Source organism: Juglans regia, chromosome 6, assembly GCF_001411555.2.
Source record: "Juglans regia cultivar Chandler chromosome 6, Walnut 2.0, whole genome shotgun sequence".
Lineage (NCBI taxonomy): Eukaryota > Viridiplantae > Streptophyta > Magnoliopsida > Fagales > Juglandaceae > Juglans > Juglans regia.
This window is the reverse complement of record NC_049906.1, coordinates 30936118-30954047: the sequence shown is the minus strand read 5'-3', so window position 1 is coordinate 30954047 and position 17930 is coordinate 30936118. Positions and strand designations below refer to the sequence as shown.

At 39.0% G+C, this 17930-nt stretch overlaps 1 protein-coding gene across 4 annotated transcripts; it reads right to left on the bottom strand.

Moving 5' to 3' along the window:
- Positions 1 to 383: 383 nt before the first annotated feature.
- On the bottom strand, positions 384 to 12880 carry LOC118348706. Of its 4 annotated transcripts, XM_035690853.1 has the most exons (4): positions 12519 to 12880; positions 11823 to 11942; positions 1272 to 1563; positions 384 to 1175 (listed from the first exon to the last, which is right to left on the bottom strand). In XM_035690853.1, the coding sequence occupies exons 1-4, from the start codon at positions 12579 to 12581 to the stop codon at positions 1126 to 1128; spliced, it is 525 nt and encodes a 174-aa protein (XP_035546746.1). In that variant the 5' UTR covers positions 12582 to 12880; the 3' UTR covers positions 384 to 1125. The 4 variants fall into 4 exon arrangements, 3 of the variants coding, with proteins under 3 accessions (XP_035546746.1, XP_035546745.1, XP_035546747.1); XM_035690852.1 differs by lacking the exon at positions 384 to 1175 and having other exon boundaries at positions 1199 to 1563; XR_004801683.1 differs by lacking the exons at positions 384 to 1175; positions 1272 to 1563 and adding an exon at positions 5299 to 5604 and having other exon boundaries at positions 11823 to 12018.
- Positions 12881 to 17930: the final 5050 nt, after the last annotated feature.

Sequence of the window (17930 nt, the reverse complement as noted above, 5' to 3'; positions counted from 1 at the left end):
TCAACTACTCGAATACTTATCTCGACTCCCATCGTAACGAAAGAGCGGACCAGCCTAATGACCATTAGAAGAAGTTACCTCCTCAGGGAAATCAAATGGGCGGGTTTGACTTGAGGCATCCTGACCGACCCCTGATGCAGTCCGGGAGAACAAAGACAATAAAAGCAGAAGAGCTGTCAGCCAGTGAGGTCATCAGGAATGGGTTAGGCTATGGCGGGGGGGACCACCGTAAAGCATGACGGCAATCTCGTCTAACAACAAGCCCATGGTTTCGTGCAACAAAACCCCCCTGGTCGGCCATAAAAAAGAAAAGAGTGAAGAAGAAGAAGAAGGAAAATATCAAAAAAGAATACGCAAAGACAAGTAGCCTGGCACAACAAAAAGTATAAGGCAGTTTCATTAATGATCAAAAACTATACAAGCCGCAAGGCAACAACGCACATGTATATATACATTTACAAAAAGAAAGATAAAGAAGAGGAAAATAAAATAACAGCAATGGCGCAGAGAAGCTAGGACATGGTAACATCTAGCACCACGCTCAGAGACCTCGCCATCAAGAGTGTCGACCTCAGGGGCATCAAGCTTAGGGTTGCCATGTTCTGGAGTAGACTTGGACGTGGCCAGGAAGTTAGGACCCGTAAAAGCATTAGGGATCATGTCCATACCCATGTCCATACCCAGCTTACGGGCAAACGCAAAGGCTTCTCTGTCAACAAAACCTTGGGTAAGGTCAAGATCCCGCAAATATTTCTCGAAAGTTTGAAAAATAGTTGCGAACTCTCCAAAATGTGATCTCACATCGACCCAAGGCCCTCGGAACACCCATGTGCCACGCTGTATCGCGAATGCCCACTAGCAACTTTAGCTGGCTGTCCAGGCGGTACGTGATGTCTTGCACTTGAGATAAATCACTCCAAGCCCCCATCCCCTGGGCATCTTCCCTCTCACCTTCTCCTTTAGCCTCTTCTGACGGCAGCTAGCTTCTTAGTTTTCTTGCTACCCTCCTCCAATGCAAGTCCTACCCTCCTTAACTCTTGCTCCAGTCGTTCCCTCTCGTCCCTCTCGTCGCGAGCGTGCCGTAGGGCAGTCTGGGTCATCGCGCGAACGGCTTGGTTTTCTTGCTCAACGGCCTCTTTGACGTCCATAATTAAGGTTGCCAGATGAGAGGAACCCTAACAACAAGAGAGGCCAATGTGGAATGGTCTATAAAAGGAATCTAGGAAACAACGAAAGAAAGGGAAAAGACGGGAAAAAAAAAGTTGGCAAACCTCGTGGAAGAAGCAAGACAAACGCTTGACAACCTGGCTGATGGCTTCCACGTGGCCCCCCCCCCCCCCCATGTTTAGCCTGGCCAAATGGGATAATGACATCCACCGAACCCTCTACATCGGGCGCTTGTGCAGTCACCTCGCCGACTACAATGGGTCGGTGGAGGTCATCCTCCCCAGTTGCAAGGGTCGAAGGTTGTCGACCTGCCAAATCCTCGCCGACTACAAAATTCAGAGGGAGTCCCAGCCTCCCGCTTGGTGCTCCTGGACTTATTTGATCGAACAAAACGACCTATGTTGTCTCAAGATTTGGGCATTTTCAGCCAATTGATCAAAATAGTGCCAATCATCATCAGGATCTTTATTTAAAAATTTACCATTACACATCATCTCTACAAACTAGTGCATTTGAGAAGTTAAACCTTCATAGAAAAAATTAATGGTACGCCAAGTCTCATAGCCATGATGTGGGTAAGTTAGCAATAATTCCTTAAAACCCTCCCAACACTGAAAAAAGTCTCATTTTCTTTTTGAAAAAATTTCATAATGTTTATGCAAAGAGTGTTGGTCCTATGAGTAGGAAAAAACTTTTTCAAAAATTCTCTTTACATTTCTTGCCATGTGCCAATAGATCTTGGTCTCAAGGAATTAAGTTATTTTTAGCTTTTTCCTTCAAAAAGAATGGGAGCAACTGTAATCTAACAACATCATCATTGACTCTGAGTCTAAGCCATGAAACTTGGGAAGTAATTGAATTACTTACTCCAGGCTTTAAATCAAAATTCCCTATATTCGTAGGAAAAATCATGCAAGATGGAGTACTTGTCCTTGATGGCTGCAAACAGCCATGGTGTGTCAGAATGAGAATTCTTGAAATCCCAAAACAACCTATAAGATAATTTTCCTAAAACAATTTCCTCTTTCCACATGTTGGTTGGGGTGGGATTTCTGTTGAAAATGTGTTAGTTATTTTTTTTTTCCACTAGTCTTTGTTTTCTGTCATTTTTTTTTTTAAATAATGTAACCTAGAAGTCTAATTCCTGTGTATCAAAGCTAGATTTATGAGGCAGTTGGTAACATAAATCCCAAGGGCTTGATGACTGGTTGAAGAGTGAATGTCAAAATGAGTTCTCTTTACTAATTGTTTCTAAGGAATATATAAACATGCTTGAATTTTGAATTTTCACTTCACAACTAGATTGCACTTTGGGGGTGAAAGTTCAATTTTGTAGTTGTTGATCTTTTAGTTGCTTGGAGGCCTGATGAACCACAACTAACTTGTTTACTTTTGGTTTGTTGAGAAGAAAAAAAGTGAAGATTTTATTGTTGGAGGCACTAGAAAGGAACCAGTAATTAGACCAGGTACATTTGAAATGGCTACCTATTGTCAAAGTCCAAAAAAAAATCATTGTCTATACAGACTTCTCCTTCATGCTAAGTGCCCTATCTTCCCCTCTTCTATTTCTAGGGTACAATTTTCACCCATGTTGCCCAGATGACTTAGAAAAGAGGGGGAGTTGAATTGGATTGTATTTAAAAATCTGCAATTATAAATTAAATACACAATATAAAATATGAACAAAATACGAATCAGTAGTAAATATAAAAGAGTAAGGGTAAGAGGAAGCAAACTCAGTATTTTAACGAAGTTCAACCCCACTGCCTACGTCCTCACCTCAATCTACCTCTTGAGGATTCTCATATTCACTATCCAATCTTTTTAGGTAGAGATGGAAATTTATTACAATCACCTTACACGTGGTGATTCAACGTCTATTTCCTGTGTAGAACATCTTCTACACATACAAGGTTATACACACCCTTTTATTAATACAAGAGCTGATAAGGGGTAAGTTATCAGAAAATATTCCTCAATGAATGAAATAAGAACAATATAGGGCAAAACTATATCTATCTCAAAATGAACAAGGGTTAAGGCATAATCCTTAGAGAATAGAGATTGAAAGCTTTGAATGGATGTTGTAAAACTTGCAATTGATGTGAATGTGCTCTTGTTGTTGTGTTCTTGATTAGAAGATCTCAAATAAGCTATTTAAAAACATTCATAATATATCAAAGACAACATCATTCACTTTTCAAAATTTTTAAATCAAAGTTTTATTTTTCGTAATTGTCAAAGACAACATCATTCACTTTTCAAAATATTCAAATCAAAGTTTCATTTTCTTGAAGTTGTCAAAGACTATTTCATTCACTTTTGAAGATTGTTAAATCAAAGTTTTACTTCTTGAAATTGTCAAAAACAACATCATTCACTTTTCAAAATTTTCAAATCAAAGTTTTACTTTTCGCAATTGTCAAAGACAATATCATTTATTTTTTAAAAATTTTCAAATTTAAGTTTTATTTTTCAAACTATTCAAATCAAAGCATGCACATGTGAAACATGACAATTAATTATCTTTCAAAAATTCAAATTTCAAACTTTTAATATTGAAATATGTCATGTACATGTTAAAAATACAATTTGATGTTTTATGAGAACATATTAGTTTTGTACCTTAATCCAATTTCGAATTTTATTTGTAAGCTTATTCCATTTTTTGCTCATACTTGGTTTATTGATGTGATTGGCTTCATTGTGTAGACAATTTGAGGTTGAGACTCCTTTATGCTTGAATTCATTTGTTATCATCAAAATCAAAATCCATATGGAAATATGTAATTATATGAAACTTGAAACCTTGGGTTCAACAATCTGCGAATATGCGTTAGTTTTTCAAGCAATAAATAAACATAATTCCAAGCATATCTAAACAAGTTTAACAAATAAAGTGTTGGAAAGAACATGTTAATATGTTCTAGACTAAAACTTCTCTCCGTTTTGGCATCATTAAAAAGGAACCGCAGTAAGCAATGTCAATGGACTGATGAAAATGGTGTGTTTATACAAACTGAGGAGAGTTGAATAATTGGATGGAGACAACCACTCAGGCAGAGTTTGACTCTACGGGAGAATGGTTCGGGATTTTGGACTTCGTCCATTTGATTCTCCCTGAACCCCTCAACGGCTTAGTCAACTCTGACTTAGTTATATCAAAATGCTCTCAATGGGACTAAGGCTTCCTTTCTACATCCATCCGGAATGTTCTACACTATCTATGCTTGGCTCTGACTTAGTTGCTGCCGAACGCTTAGAGGATACTGCTAGCTTGCAGTATCGTACAGAGACATGCCCTCAAGTCTATTGGGGTTGAGAATCCTAATTTTGTTGGAAGCCTATATTCTCGTACTGACCATCGAGTGATTTTCATATGGAGTTTAGGTATTCCTATGTCATTACAGAGTCAATATGGGAACCATTATGTTTGAGCTCGATACGGACGATGGTGGTGTCCTTTCTCTACAAGACTTGTTTTGTTGGTGTAAACTCTTTGTTGATCACGTCACTTGGTCTCACTAGATGATGCGTTTTACATACTTTCTTCACCTTCCTTCATGTGGGCTTCTATGCATACTTCTTTAGTTGCCTTACGACCTCTCCTCGCACCTAGCGCACACTTTTACCCAACACGTTTCACAAACAGGTAGGATATCGTTTGCAAAAGTAGATGGGAAACCATTGAAAGGACTGTTAGAGCATCCCACCCAAAAGCCCAATAGAAACCCTCTACCAACATAAGCCTCCTTCCAACATTCTACTAAGAGCATCCATAACAATAATAAATAGAAAAGGAAACAATGGATCACCTTGTCTTAGGTCCCGAGCTATTAAAGAAACCAATTGGTGTGCCATTCAACTACACCATCTTTCTCTCAAACCAAGCCTTCAAGCTAAAATATATGAGTGATACTATTTCATATGTGACATAAATAAAACTTTCATTATGTAAAAGTGTGGTACTATATTTTAATGCATTAGGAGTCATATATTCTTGAATATACCATCTTATCTTAGGTATGCATAATTCTCTAATAAATTGAACTCTAGAGAGAGGGTAATCTTAACAAAAAGACTTGGTATGTGTTCTTCCATCAAAGAGAGAAGGCAAATTGAATGAAGGGTAGAAAGCCTAATGAAGCTTTAAATGTATGTTATTCCATTAACAACTCTAAATGGAAAATTGAAGCTTTTTGTGCAAGGAAAACAGACAAATGACATGAAAGGCTGAAAGATCAAGAAAGTATAGTAAGCCATTTGTCACGCTTATTGAGGAAATGTCAATTATACACAAACCTAGAGAGTTTTGGCAAAGACATTCATTGAATTATTTTCATGAGATAGATAGAAAGAGAGAGATCTTAGATTAGAGATTGCCCATGCATGAAACTTCCCCTCTGTAGTCATCTTCGTTCTGTTGTACATTATTTTCTTCTCATTAAGCACAAAATATCATTAGAATCAAGCTAAAAAAATCAATTGGATAAGAATACTAAGATTTGGGAAGCATAAAAGGAAGAAAAGGAAAAAATAAAAATAATAAGTCACTAACCCACTCCAATATACAAGCAGTTGCTCCTTGCAGATATATTGCAAAAATTAACAAAAAAAAAAAGAAAAAAAAATAGCACATACCCCTTTTTGTTCAGCACATCCAAGGCTGCAACAAATTAATCTCCAATGTTGAGGGAAAAATTAGTTAATTGGCATATTCTTGTGAAAAACTGTGTAAACTTGTATTGTAACAAGTGTGTCAAAGTGAAAAAGAGAGGGCCAACTCAAATCAAAGAGTTCGTTCGAAGTGGCTCAACATTTCGCTCAAGCGAACTTCAACTCAGAGAGTTCGCTCAACATGGTTCAACACTTCGCTCAAGCTACATTCAAGTCAGAGAGTTCGCTTAACTTGGCTCGACACATCGCTCAAGCGAACTTCAAGTCAGAGAGTTCGCTCGACATGGTTCAACACTTCGCTCAAGCTACATTCAAGTGAGAGAGTTGCTTGACTTGGCCCAACACTTGGCTCGAGCGAAACTAAGTTCGCTTGACACTTCGCTCGAGCCAATGTTCTGGAAACCTAATTTTCTTAGGTTTGAGCGCCTCTTTCCTTATTGGTATAAAAGGAAACCTTTTGGTCTTTCCTTTGGTGTGGAAAAACAGAGCAAAAACCCATAGTGTTTCAAGAGCCAAAGAGAGAAACCTTTTCCTCACCTTGTGAATCTCTCTTGGACAAACACATATCCACCACACCACACTCAAGATCAAATCTCATTCAAAGTCCATCGAAGTGGACGTGTTGACTGTCCGGAAGGTTTCCGGAGCTGCTGTTGATGCAGAGAGGTTCTCGTGGAAAGCTATAGAAGGTCGGAGTTCCGACACTACATGCGTGTAGAGATCGAGTGGGTCATTCGTGCAAGCCAAGTTTAGGAACTACAAAGGTTTTGTGAGTGTCTCTAAATTGGTTGTAATAAACTTTTTCTACAGTGGATTTTAGGTGGTGGCTTACACCCGGAGTGATTTTAGAATTTGAAGACGTTCTTCACTCCATTGGGATTAAATTCCTAAGTGTGATCCTGTTGTAGTGGTTCAGATGGATAAATCTCAATCTCTCACATCGCCACCATATTTTGATGGAAACAACTACGCTTATTGGAAAGTTCGAATGAGAGCATTCCTAAAATCTGTGAATGATTGAGTGTGGGTTTCCATAACAAAAGGATGGAGAGAACCAATTACTATCATTGATGGAGTTCAAATTTCCAAAAGTGTGGATAACTACTCTAGAGATGAATTAAATGAGTGTGGTTGGAATAACAAAGGCCGAATGCGATTTTCATGACTGTGTTCCAAGAGGAGTTCAAGCGAATCTCCATGTGTGAGAATTGCAAAGAAGCTGGACATTCTTGAGGTTACCCATGAAGGTACCAAGGCTGTAAAGAATTCTAAGTTTCGAATGCTGACCACGAGTTTCAAAGAACTTAGAATGAGGGATGATGCCTTCTATGACAAACTAAATGATGTTGTCAATTCTCGTTTTAATTTAGGGCACAGAATTCCTGATAATAGAATTGTAAGAAAAGTTCTCAGATCTCTTCCTGAGAGATTCTGTCCCAAAGTCACTGCCATTAAAGAAAGCAAAGATCTGGACATACTCTTCCTATAGATAAGAAAAATAGGTCCATAGCCTTCAACACTTTCGATGAGTCATCCGATGAGTTGGCTATGAGTGACAAAGAAGTAGCCTTTTATGCTAAAAAATTCAGGAAGATGTTTGTGTCCAGAAACAGAAAGAACTGGGACATAAGAAGAAAAAATTTGATTGAAATTCCAGTTCAGGAAATAAGGAAAGGAGCTCTAAGAAATACACTAGAGCTACCAAAGACAAGGTACAACCTGATATACAGTGTCATGAATGTCATGGTTTTGTGCACATTCGCCTTGAGTGCAAATTACAAAAAGGCCAAAGGTAAGGCAAATGGTGCTTCCTTGAGTGATAATGGTTCTGAGACAAGTGACTCTTCTGAAGAGTCCCTCTCCAAAGAAAAATTTCAACTACACGGCATTCACTTCTTCTGTTGGTGGCCAAAGTCATAGAAGTGAATCAACATCTGAAAATGAGAGTACATCCGGAAGTGAATCCGGGGATGAAGATGAGTTGGAGGAAATCTATGAGAAGTTGTACAAAGAATGTGTAAAATTGAGGAAACTCAATAAAGTACATATTGAGAATACTAATATTTGCAAAAGAGAAAAGGAGGATATCCAAGGTAAATTGAATGAAGCCATCTGTTTAATCGATCAGTTGCAAAAGAGGAATGTGTCACTCGAAGATAAAATAAAAATGCAGGAAAGTGAGTTGATTTTGTTAAACGATAAACTGAAAAACTTTTCTATTGGGAAACAAAAGCTGCTCCCCCACAAAACAAAAACAAAAGCTGCCTGGCAGCTTTCTTGCTACTCCCTGAATATATACGATTCTCCCTGAATATATTTGACTCCCCCTTTTTGTCACAACAAGCCAAGGGTGTCAATGATGTCCATCACTCTGACTGACTGCCATCATCCTCATTACGGAGGAGCTTCTCAATGTTGTCGAGGCATTGTGTGACATCTTGTCGGAAGCCATCAAAACTAGCCTGAAGACGAACCATATAATCCAATAGCGTCTGTAGACTAGGCTCGGTCGATGGAGTCTTGGAGATGCCGAGGAGAATGATGTAGAGCTCGAAGGCCGAGAGCTCGTCGGCTGAGAAGCTGGTGCCGGTGCCGGTGGATGCTCAATATCTAAAGGTTGATGGGCAAGGTGAGCATGACTAAGCTGCATGGTCTTACGACCAATGGGAGCCTTGAGAGAAATCCTTAGCTCATGAGAAATAAAGGGGACGGAGTGGGCTATGGCAATCCGGCTGATAAGACAAGGGAAGGGAAGTCCAGTTCAAACTTTGTTTGACCGGAATGTCTCCATAATGACCTGGCAAAGATGACTCCCCAAATCAATGGAGACGTCATTGATCAAGGCATAAAGAAACAGTGCCCTATCATACTCGAGATCACTATGATGAGTAGACGGGTAGAGATTAGTCAGGATAATCCGATTAAGAAGGCACCCCGACCATTCCAAGTACTTGGCCTCCCAGTCAAGCATTCAGCAATGACTGGTAAGTGAGGGAGCATGAGTGGTAAGATATGGATAGACTGGGTCGGAGACCCGAGGAGCATTTAACAAGTCCGCCACCATGGAAGGAGCCATCATCTGAAAAGTTGTGAATATTTGAGTAAAACAACCTCACTTCCATAGTACTACTAGGGCTAGGGATCTTTATGATGAAAACTTTGGTCGACGCACCCTGTTTGCTGAGCGTGAGGTCTCCTTAGGTGAGCTAAATGAGACCATTGTGCCCCATATCTTTGAATCCCGCCAATGGCTTGGATTGACCATTGGTCTTCCCTCTCCTATTGAGGAGTTAGTGAGGGAGTTTTAACCAAATATCCACAACTTTTCAGATGATGGCTCATTTGAGGTAAGTCTTCGGAACATCCATTTTCAAGTAACCCCTTCCATGGTGGCGGACTTGTTAAATGCTCCTCGGGTTGAAGACATGGTCTATCTATATCTTACCACTCCTGCTCCTCGCTTACCAGTCATTGCTGAATGCTTGACTAGGAGGCCAAGTACTTGGAATGGTCGGGCACCTTTGCACACGGTTCAGTTTCCACCTAACCACCTCCTTCTTAATCGGATTGTCCTGACTAATCTCCACCCGTCTGCTCATCATAGTGATCTCGGGTATGATAGGGCACTGTTTCTTTATGCCTTGATCAATGACATCTCCATTGATTTGGGGAGTCATCTTTGCCGGGTCATTATGGAGACATTTCGGTCAAACAAAGTCCGTACTGGACTTCCCTTCCCTTGTCTTATCTCCCAGATTGCCATGGCCCACTCCGTCCCCTTTATTCCTCATGAGCTAAGGATTTCTCTCAAGGCTCCCATTTGTCGTAAGACCATGCAGCTTAGTCGTGCTCACATTGCCCATCAACCTTTAGATATTGAGCATCCACCGGCACTGGCACTAGCTTTTCCGCCGACGAGCTCTCGGCCTTCGAGCTCTGCACCATCCTCCTCGGCATCTCCAGGCCTAACTCCATTGACCGAGCCTAGTCTACAGAAGCTATTGGATTATATGGTCCATCTTCAAGCTAGTTTTGATGGCTTCTGACAAGATGTCACACAACGCCTCGACAACATTGAGGAGCTCCTCCGTAATGAGGATAATGGTAGTCAATCAGAGTGATGGACATCATTGACACCCTTGGCTTCTTGTGACAAAAAGGGGGAGTAGTATATATTCAGGGGGAGTGGTATAGATGTAGGGGGAGTAGCAAGAAAGTTGTAGGGGCAGCATTTGTATGTGTTTTGTGGGGGGGCAGCTTTTGTATGTGTTTTGTGGGGGAGCAGCTTTTGTATGTGTTTTGTGGGGGAGCAGCTTTTGTTTTGTTTTGTATCACATGCTGCTCGTGCTGCTATTGTTTGTCTAAATTGAAAACAATGTCTGATTTAATTCTTAATGAAAAGTCTTTTATGAAAACTGTGCTACAAACATTGTTTATGCTTATGAGATTATTTCTAGCATATTGTTGTTGGTATGTTTAACCGTTTGCTAAGTGTTTGCAGAAATATCTCAATGTGCTCAAGACTATATGCCTGAATAATGGGAATCCTGTTTTGGGTGTGTTAGGATTAGGTCCTATGTATAGGTTAGAGGTTTTGTCACAGAAATGCCAAAGGGGGAGATTGTTGAGGGAAAAATTAGTTAATTAATTGGCATATTCTTGTGAAAAACTATGTAAACTTGTATTGTAATAAGTGTATTGTAACAAGTGTGTCAAAGTGAAAAAGAGAGGGCCAACTCAAATCAGAGAGTTTGCTCGAAGTGGCTCGACCTTTCGCTCGAGCGAACTTCAACTCAGAGAGTTCGCTCGAGCGAACTACATGGTTCAACACTTCGCTCAAGCTACATTCAAGTCAGAAAGTTCGCTTGACTTGGCTCGACACGTGGCTCGAGCGAACTTCAAGTCAGAGAGTTCACTCGACATGATTCAACACTTCGCTCAAGCTACATTCAAGTCAGAGAGTCACTTGACTTGGCTCGACACTTGGCTCGAGCGAAACTAAGTTCGCTTGACACTTCGCTCGAGCCAATGTTTTGGAAACCTAATTTTCTTAGGTTTGAGCTCTTCTTTCCTTATTGGTATAAAAGGAAACCTTTTGGTCTTTCCTTAAGTGTGGAAAAACAGAGCAAAAACCTATAGTGTTTCAAGAGCCAAAGAGAGAAAATTTTCCTCACCTTGTGAATCTCTCTTGGACAAACACATATCCACCACACCACACTCAAGATCAAATCTCATTTAAAGTCTATTGAAGTGGACATGTTGACTGTCCAGAAGGTTTCCGGAGCTGCTGTTGATGCAGAGATCGAGAGGTTCTCGTGGAAAGCTATAGAAGGTCGGAGTTCCGACACTACATGCGTGTAGAGATCGAGTGAGTCACTCGTGATGTTGCAAGCCAAATTTAAGAACTACAAAGGTTTTGTGAGTGTCTCTAAATTGGTTGTAATAAACTTTTTCTATAGTAGATTTTAGGTGGTGGCTTACACTCGGAGTGGTTTTAGAATTTGAAGACGTTTTTCAAATGAATTTCCAGTACTTCGTGACCAAATCTCTGTGTTGATTATTTGTATGATTTGTCTTATCTTTTAATTGCTTACCTATCTTATATTTTATTAGACAAGAAAATTTGAACTGCACCTATTCACCCCCTCTAGTTGTTGTATGGAATAGAACTACTGCTTTTCACCCAACACTCGAAAAAAAATAGCACCTATAGATATAAAATGTCTGGAATGAGATGGTATCTATTAATTTCAATGTTTGAAATAATATAAACATATAAACATATATTTAAGTGATTGTATTGTAAGTAAAATACCTAACATATTTCATACTATCAATTTCATTAAAAGTACCAATATTTTAGTCATTGTTAAGGAGTAAAACGGCTTGAACATTTCATATTTTCAATTTTCAATTTTCAAATTAAATGGATAAAAATATAATGATAAGTAGTTTGTCTGGGATGAAAAGAGAGTTACCTTGAGTAGTCCGTCCACAAGAGACGACAATCCAAATAAAGAAGACAGGGAGACCAAAAAGACTCGGTTATTTGTCCTCAAAACATCTCCCATAAGAACCGTTGAAGCCCTTTTCCCTATCTGTCAAAATGAGAGGAATGGTCATTTTGAGGATTTTGATACGGACAGAGACTTTGTATTCTTCACGCCCGAGGTCCTGTTAGAGATACAGAGTCCAGATAAATGCAACTACATTTGCTGAAATCCAATTAAAAATTAATAATCAACCAGAAGTTGTATGAAATATAAAAAGAAATATGAGAATATTTTGAACTAAACCACCAAAAAGATAAGAACGAACGAACTGATAAGTTTCTTGGAGATTTGATGATCAAGCTTTTACTGTGTCTGAAGATAATAACGCAGCTGAAGAAGAAACTAAAGGAATCAAAAGAAACTATATGGCTCTAAGTAAATTCACTTAAAAAATTTCAAGAGTCAATCATCCGAATACGGTTGAAAAAGAAAAGCCCTTTTCAGATTCAATAAGATTTCTCCTATGGAAATCAAAACCCAAATGTTACAAATCTAGCTAAGAGATTAAAAAGAAACCGATCATAAAAGAAAACCCAGCTGCAGACGCAATCCAATGGTGGGAGAGAAATTAAAAACAGTAGTTTACATTTCACACAAAACTAAAAAGGGAATCGGGAGTACCTCTGGGCCTCTGGGTTGCAAAGTATAAACAACTCCGGAAGCCATTTCTCTTTGTTTGTTCATGAGAGAGAGCCAAAAATGCCTCAAAGCTCAGTAATAGCAAAGTGCCAAAGACAGAAAAATGTAAAGATGAGGATTGCGTCTCTCATTCTTTAGCGTCTACGGTCGCCACCTCGTCGAACCCAAGGACCACCATCTCTCTCTCTCTCTCTCTCTCGCCCCCAAGTTCCTGTGTTCTTTCTCTACGGGCACAGGATTGATCAATTATGGAGGAACATGAACAATGATGCGGATGTGAAAACCAACGCCTATGTATCCTTTTTAAATTTTCTAGCCGTTGTTACTAATTGCTAGAAAAAAATTTAAACCCCCGGGCTTTTAAAATTTTCTAGCCGTTGGACTTGTCTCGTAATGTAACAACGCTGCGCAACACCATCGGGGGGTCGAAGGGCGTTGGAAGAAAGAGCTTAGGTTTCCTGAGAGGAAGTCGCAAGAGGCATATCGGGACTAAGAAAGATTAATGGTTGGGCTTTTGAATTACGTGGACCATGGCCTGCACTACTTCCTGGGCCTCTGGACCATGCGTTGGAAGAAAGAGCTTAGTTTCGTTCATTAGTTGTTGTAATTACCTCGGTCCATTAGTAATATGGTCTACTGAAACCTTGGGCTACTGGGCCTTTTATGTTTGTTTGTTATATTTTTTAGAATTTATTATGTATCGATTACTATTCACTCTCACGTTCAATACTTAAAGCTTTTTCATAAGGTGTGAGAATATTTTTCATAGAGTATAGAGTGTGGGATGGTAAATAATAACTAATGAAAAGAATTTTTTTATATTTCTTAGATGCACCGCAGGAATCATGGATATATCCTATCAGGAGATAATTGTCTATTCTCATGGATATACCCTCCTGCTACAAAAAAACTACTTATTTTCTGTCAACTATTTCCTACCAAAAAGTCTATTCTCATCGCACATAATCATTTTCTTCGCAAATAACTCATCAAGAATGCTTATTATTTTTATATTGTCCCCTCAAAGAAAATACAATCCACAAAGGGAAAAACAAATTCCCTTTTTCAAACAGTTTTTCAGCTTCTTGGAAGAAAAACTGAAAAGGGAAACTTCAAACAATTTCAGTATTTAATGGCAGTGTACTTTAAGGATTACCAAGTACTCACCTTAGAGCATCCCCATCCAAATGCCTAAAGTATTGTTATCCCTAAAATTTAGAGATGAAATAGGAGAAGTTGAAAAAGAGCCTCACATCCCATTCCCTAAATTAGGAATTTGTTTTAGGGTATCTACAGTCGTTCCCCATATATGGGGAACCACTTTACATCCCCAATCGACCGAACCCTAAATTTGTTGCCGTTGGTCCCGTGTGTTCCTCTCTTCCTCTCGATTGTCCTCGTTCGTGGAGGAGGCCCTATATCACACCATTTGCCACCATTGACGGTGTCTTCTCTTCATCGACTCCACACGAATGTAAGTTATCTCTTCTCTGTGAACCCTTCCCTCTTCTTCTCTCCATGGATGGACTCTGTCCTCTCTTGCACAAATCGAACACACTGAGCTTCTTTCCCATGGAGAATCTGATACATTTTCAAGTTTTATTGACAAAAATTATTGTATTTGTCAGTTTTGCCACTTGAAATCCGAGAACCCTAGATTTCAATTACTACTCTAGGGTATGAATATTCATGGATCTGTGACCCATATTCACTGGATTTTTCATGCATGTATATGCCATGGTTTTCATATTTGCTGGATTTATCGACTTCATAGTTGTATTTCATCAATCGACCTGCTTCTATTGAGAACCCTACATTTTATTGGGTGCTCTAGGGTTTGAATGGACAATTTTTGCTATGTATCATTCACGATACAATCAATGCAATTGTCTGCCATGGGTGAATCTGAGACATTGCTCTTAAATTAGTGCTTTGTCCATTTGTGTGGAGTGTTGTGCATCATTTGGTCATTAATTCCTAAAGCTGAGTGCATATGAAAACACTGAATTTATTGTATGGCCAGACTCCTTTTCCCTCTGAATCATTTACCATAATCCAGTTGGTTGTCATCAAAGCTAGTCATGCTGTCCAATGAGACCTGATCAAATGGTCTTTTTTTATTATTATTACTATTACTGTCATTACCAGCTTTGAGCTCCCTTGTTGGTTCATGTATTTTATTTGAAACACAAACGGCTCAAGGACAACAGGACATAATGCTATAAGCATTGAACTCTGTTCGATGTTAGGGTACATATGGCTCTATATGTTTGGTTTGTGTTGTTTTTTCTCCCCATAATCCATATAATGGAGACAAACATATGTTGTATTATTAAACTTAAATGGTTTAACAATACATGAACTAGAAATATGCATGGCTAAATTGCCTTGCCAACAAGGAGATCTGACCATTTTTACCGTCTTTTATGAGCTAATTAAGCTAACAGATATAATATGCCAATTTTTTTTGTCAACTTAATTGTCATATGTAGAGCTAGTGGAATACATTATTAATCTCTGATGTTTGAATTTCAAACATCCTTTGTCTTTCAACTAGTATTACAAACTTTCCATTTTCTGTTAGCTTATACTTTCTCCAATATTTAATCATTGTATCATGATATTGATCTCCAATAATATATGAGTGTGAATTCAAATGTTCTAATCCTACCTCATACCAATTATTTAATCTTTGTTTGTTACATGTGTTTGCTGGTTTGAGCCAATGTGGTCTCTTTAATTATTGTTCCCATGGACGGAGCTCTGTTGGTTTGACAAAGTTAAAATTTGTTGTTATGTTCTTATGCATTTTGAATGCTGCTTAGTATTGGATTTGCCTTCTCTAACCCCTCAACTATGAATTCTTCTGTGCTATTGGGACATTTGCAGTGTTTGGTACTGATGAATAATTATTACTTGTGGGGGAGGGGGGCCTGCATGTCTACTGTTAGGCTATGATGATGATGTTTAGTGGGATAATTCATAAGTGTTAGTGGGCCCCATTGAGATGGCGGGGTAATCCTCACCCGAATGATCATATTAAGTTTGTAATAGTTTTCACAAAAGGCACGTGGGGTTTGGGTAAGGTTTTGCAGCCATTTGATGTTGGGCTTTTGTCTCACACATGATGTAAATTATGTAACTCATTCTAAGCCACATTTAAAACACAAGTGTTTAGGGAAGTGGATGAGAATTCTCTTATTTTCACGTTTGCAAACTAATTTTGTTTTTGGATTTGAGTTGTCTTAACCTCGCGGTTGTGATGATGAGACAATCCGAACATGGTGATAAACCCTTTTATCCTCCTTGTCCATACAAATACTGGACGCATACAACAAGCGGAACAACTCAAAAATATCCCTAATTTTCCAATCTTGAGCCACTCTAATAAAATGAACATTCCAACATAAAAAGTAGTCAGAGCTATCCAAAAGAGACAACACCAAGGCCTTTTGGTCATGCGCATTCTGGAAGAGGCCAAGCTACCCAATTTTGAGAGCTTTATTAGCACACCAATGTCATGCCAAATTTTGACTATGGATCCCTCACCAACTACAAATATGAAGTGAGCAGAAAAAACCTCACATCCATCCCTAATATTTTTCGACAAGCCCCACCATGTGCACCTCTCACTTCATTCAAACACTAACTCCCCGAAGTACTCTCATTCTTAGAATCAATAACATCCCTCCACTCTCTCTCATTCCTAATGACACCAACATAACCACTTCTTAAGAAGAGCCTTATTAAAAGTTCTTAACTTCTAAATGCCCAAACCTCCCGCTAGAGATAGGGGAGCAAACCTTATCCTAACTAACTAGGTAAAACTTGGTCTTATCCCTGATTCCACCCCATAAAAAAGTACGAAAAATCTTCTTATTCCAATTTTCCATACTTGCAGTTAAAGTAAATAAGGGTAAGAAGTATTTAGGTAGGTTAGAGTGCTCTTTGTTAATGTCACTTGTTCTTCCTTTTGAAAAATACATCATTATCCATCCTTTTGACTTTCTCTCAATCTTCTCAAGTACACTATCCTTGATAGCCTTCGTCTGAAAAGTAGCCCCCAATGGGAAGACCAAGTTAAATATTGATAGATATCTTACAACCAAAAAAAACTTGTGAAAGTTCTAATATTGTGCATTGAATCAATTGGAACCATTTCAGGCTTTCCAAGGTTCACTTTTGGCCAAAGATATTTTCAAAAGAAAGCAAGAGAGCCTTTCATGAATGAAGATGGTCAATATTAGTATCACAAAGAGGTAGGGTATCATCTGCTAAAAGAAGATGGAAAACATTGGCATTATTGTTAGAGCATCTCAACAAAAATCTTGATAAAAATCCTCTGCCAACAGAAGCCTCCAACAATCTACTAAGGGCATCCTTAACAACAAGAAAAAAAAAAAAAAAGGAGAATTTTGGTCCCCTTGTCTTAGTCCCTAAGACTTGTTAAAGAAACAAATTGGTATTTAATTCATGAAAATCGAGAAGCAAGCGTTAGAGACACAATGTTTGATCTAACCACGCAATCTTTTCCCAAAACTGCAACTACCAAGCAAGTAAAAAATATGAAGTATTGTACTATATCACATGGGGCATATATATATAACTTTAAGTGTGGTACTATTTTACTGCATTAGGAGGTGTATTATTCTTCATGAATACATCTATACGTTGCAACACATACCTGGAAGGATATTTATAGGGTTTAGGGTGCACTTTGTGGAGATATCACCCCATTCGAGCACGACATAAAGGATGGTGGTATCCTTTTGGAGCATATGTCTCTATTCCTTCAATGTAAATATCTCACAAGTTAAGCTTTATCAGATAAAACTCTCTTTCGAACATGACAACTCAAGATGCATCCACTTGGTCTCCCTAAACGTTGTGTTTTACCTAGTTACAACCATTCCACACCTTCCTTCATGTGGGCATCTCACGCATACCTCTTTGGTTGACTCAAAGACCTTTCCTCGTCCCTAGTGCACACTTTTACCTAACAGTTACCCAGCAAATTATTGCCGCACATGATGGCGAGAACTTTCGTTATGTCAGATCGCTCTCGTATGTTTAATCGCAATGTCTTTAGTCCTACTACCACAGAGCTCATGTCCTATTGCAGCTCGTTCATCGTTGAAAGAGGGCAGCCCTTACCCTTTCTGACACCAAATGGAAGAAACCTTGTGCCAATTGTGAGAGGCAGTGTAATAGACCACACGCTTGATATGCCTTCACTCGTCTTGATAAGGATGAAGCCGTTCCCTAGATATGAAAATTAATCATCCTTTCAAAGGTAGAAAAGAGATCTACCAACCGCTTCCCCTAATAAATGCTTACTTCCCGGTGGATGTTATTGGACTGGGGCCTTAGGATTTGAATTCACTCCTATATCCC

Excerpts from the sequence above, each read along its gene's own strand:
- LOC118348706 (XM_035690852.1), bottom strand. The coding sequence starts at position 12,581 with ATGAACAAACAAAGAGAAATGGCTTCCGGAGTTGTTTATACTTTGCAA. Across the intron at positions 11,943-12,518 it reads TGCAACCCAGAGGCCCAGAG|ATAGGGAAAAGGGCTTCAAC; the intron begins GTACTCCCGATT and ends TCATTTTGACAG. Across the intron at positions 1,564-11,822 it reads TTGTGGACGGACTACTCAAG|GTCGTTTTGTTCGATCAAAT; the intron begins GTAACTCTCTTT and ends GAGACAACATAG.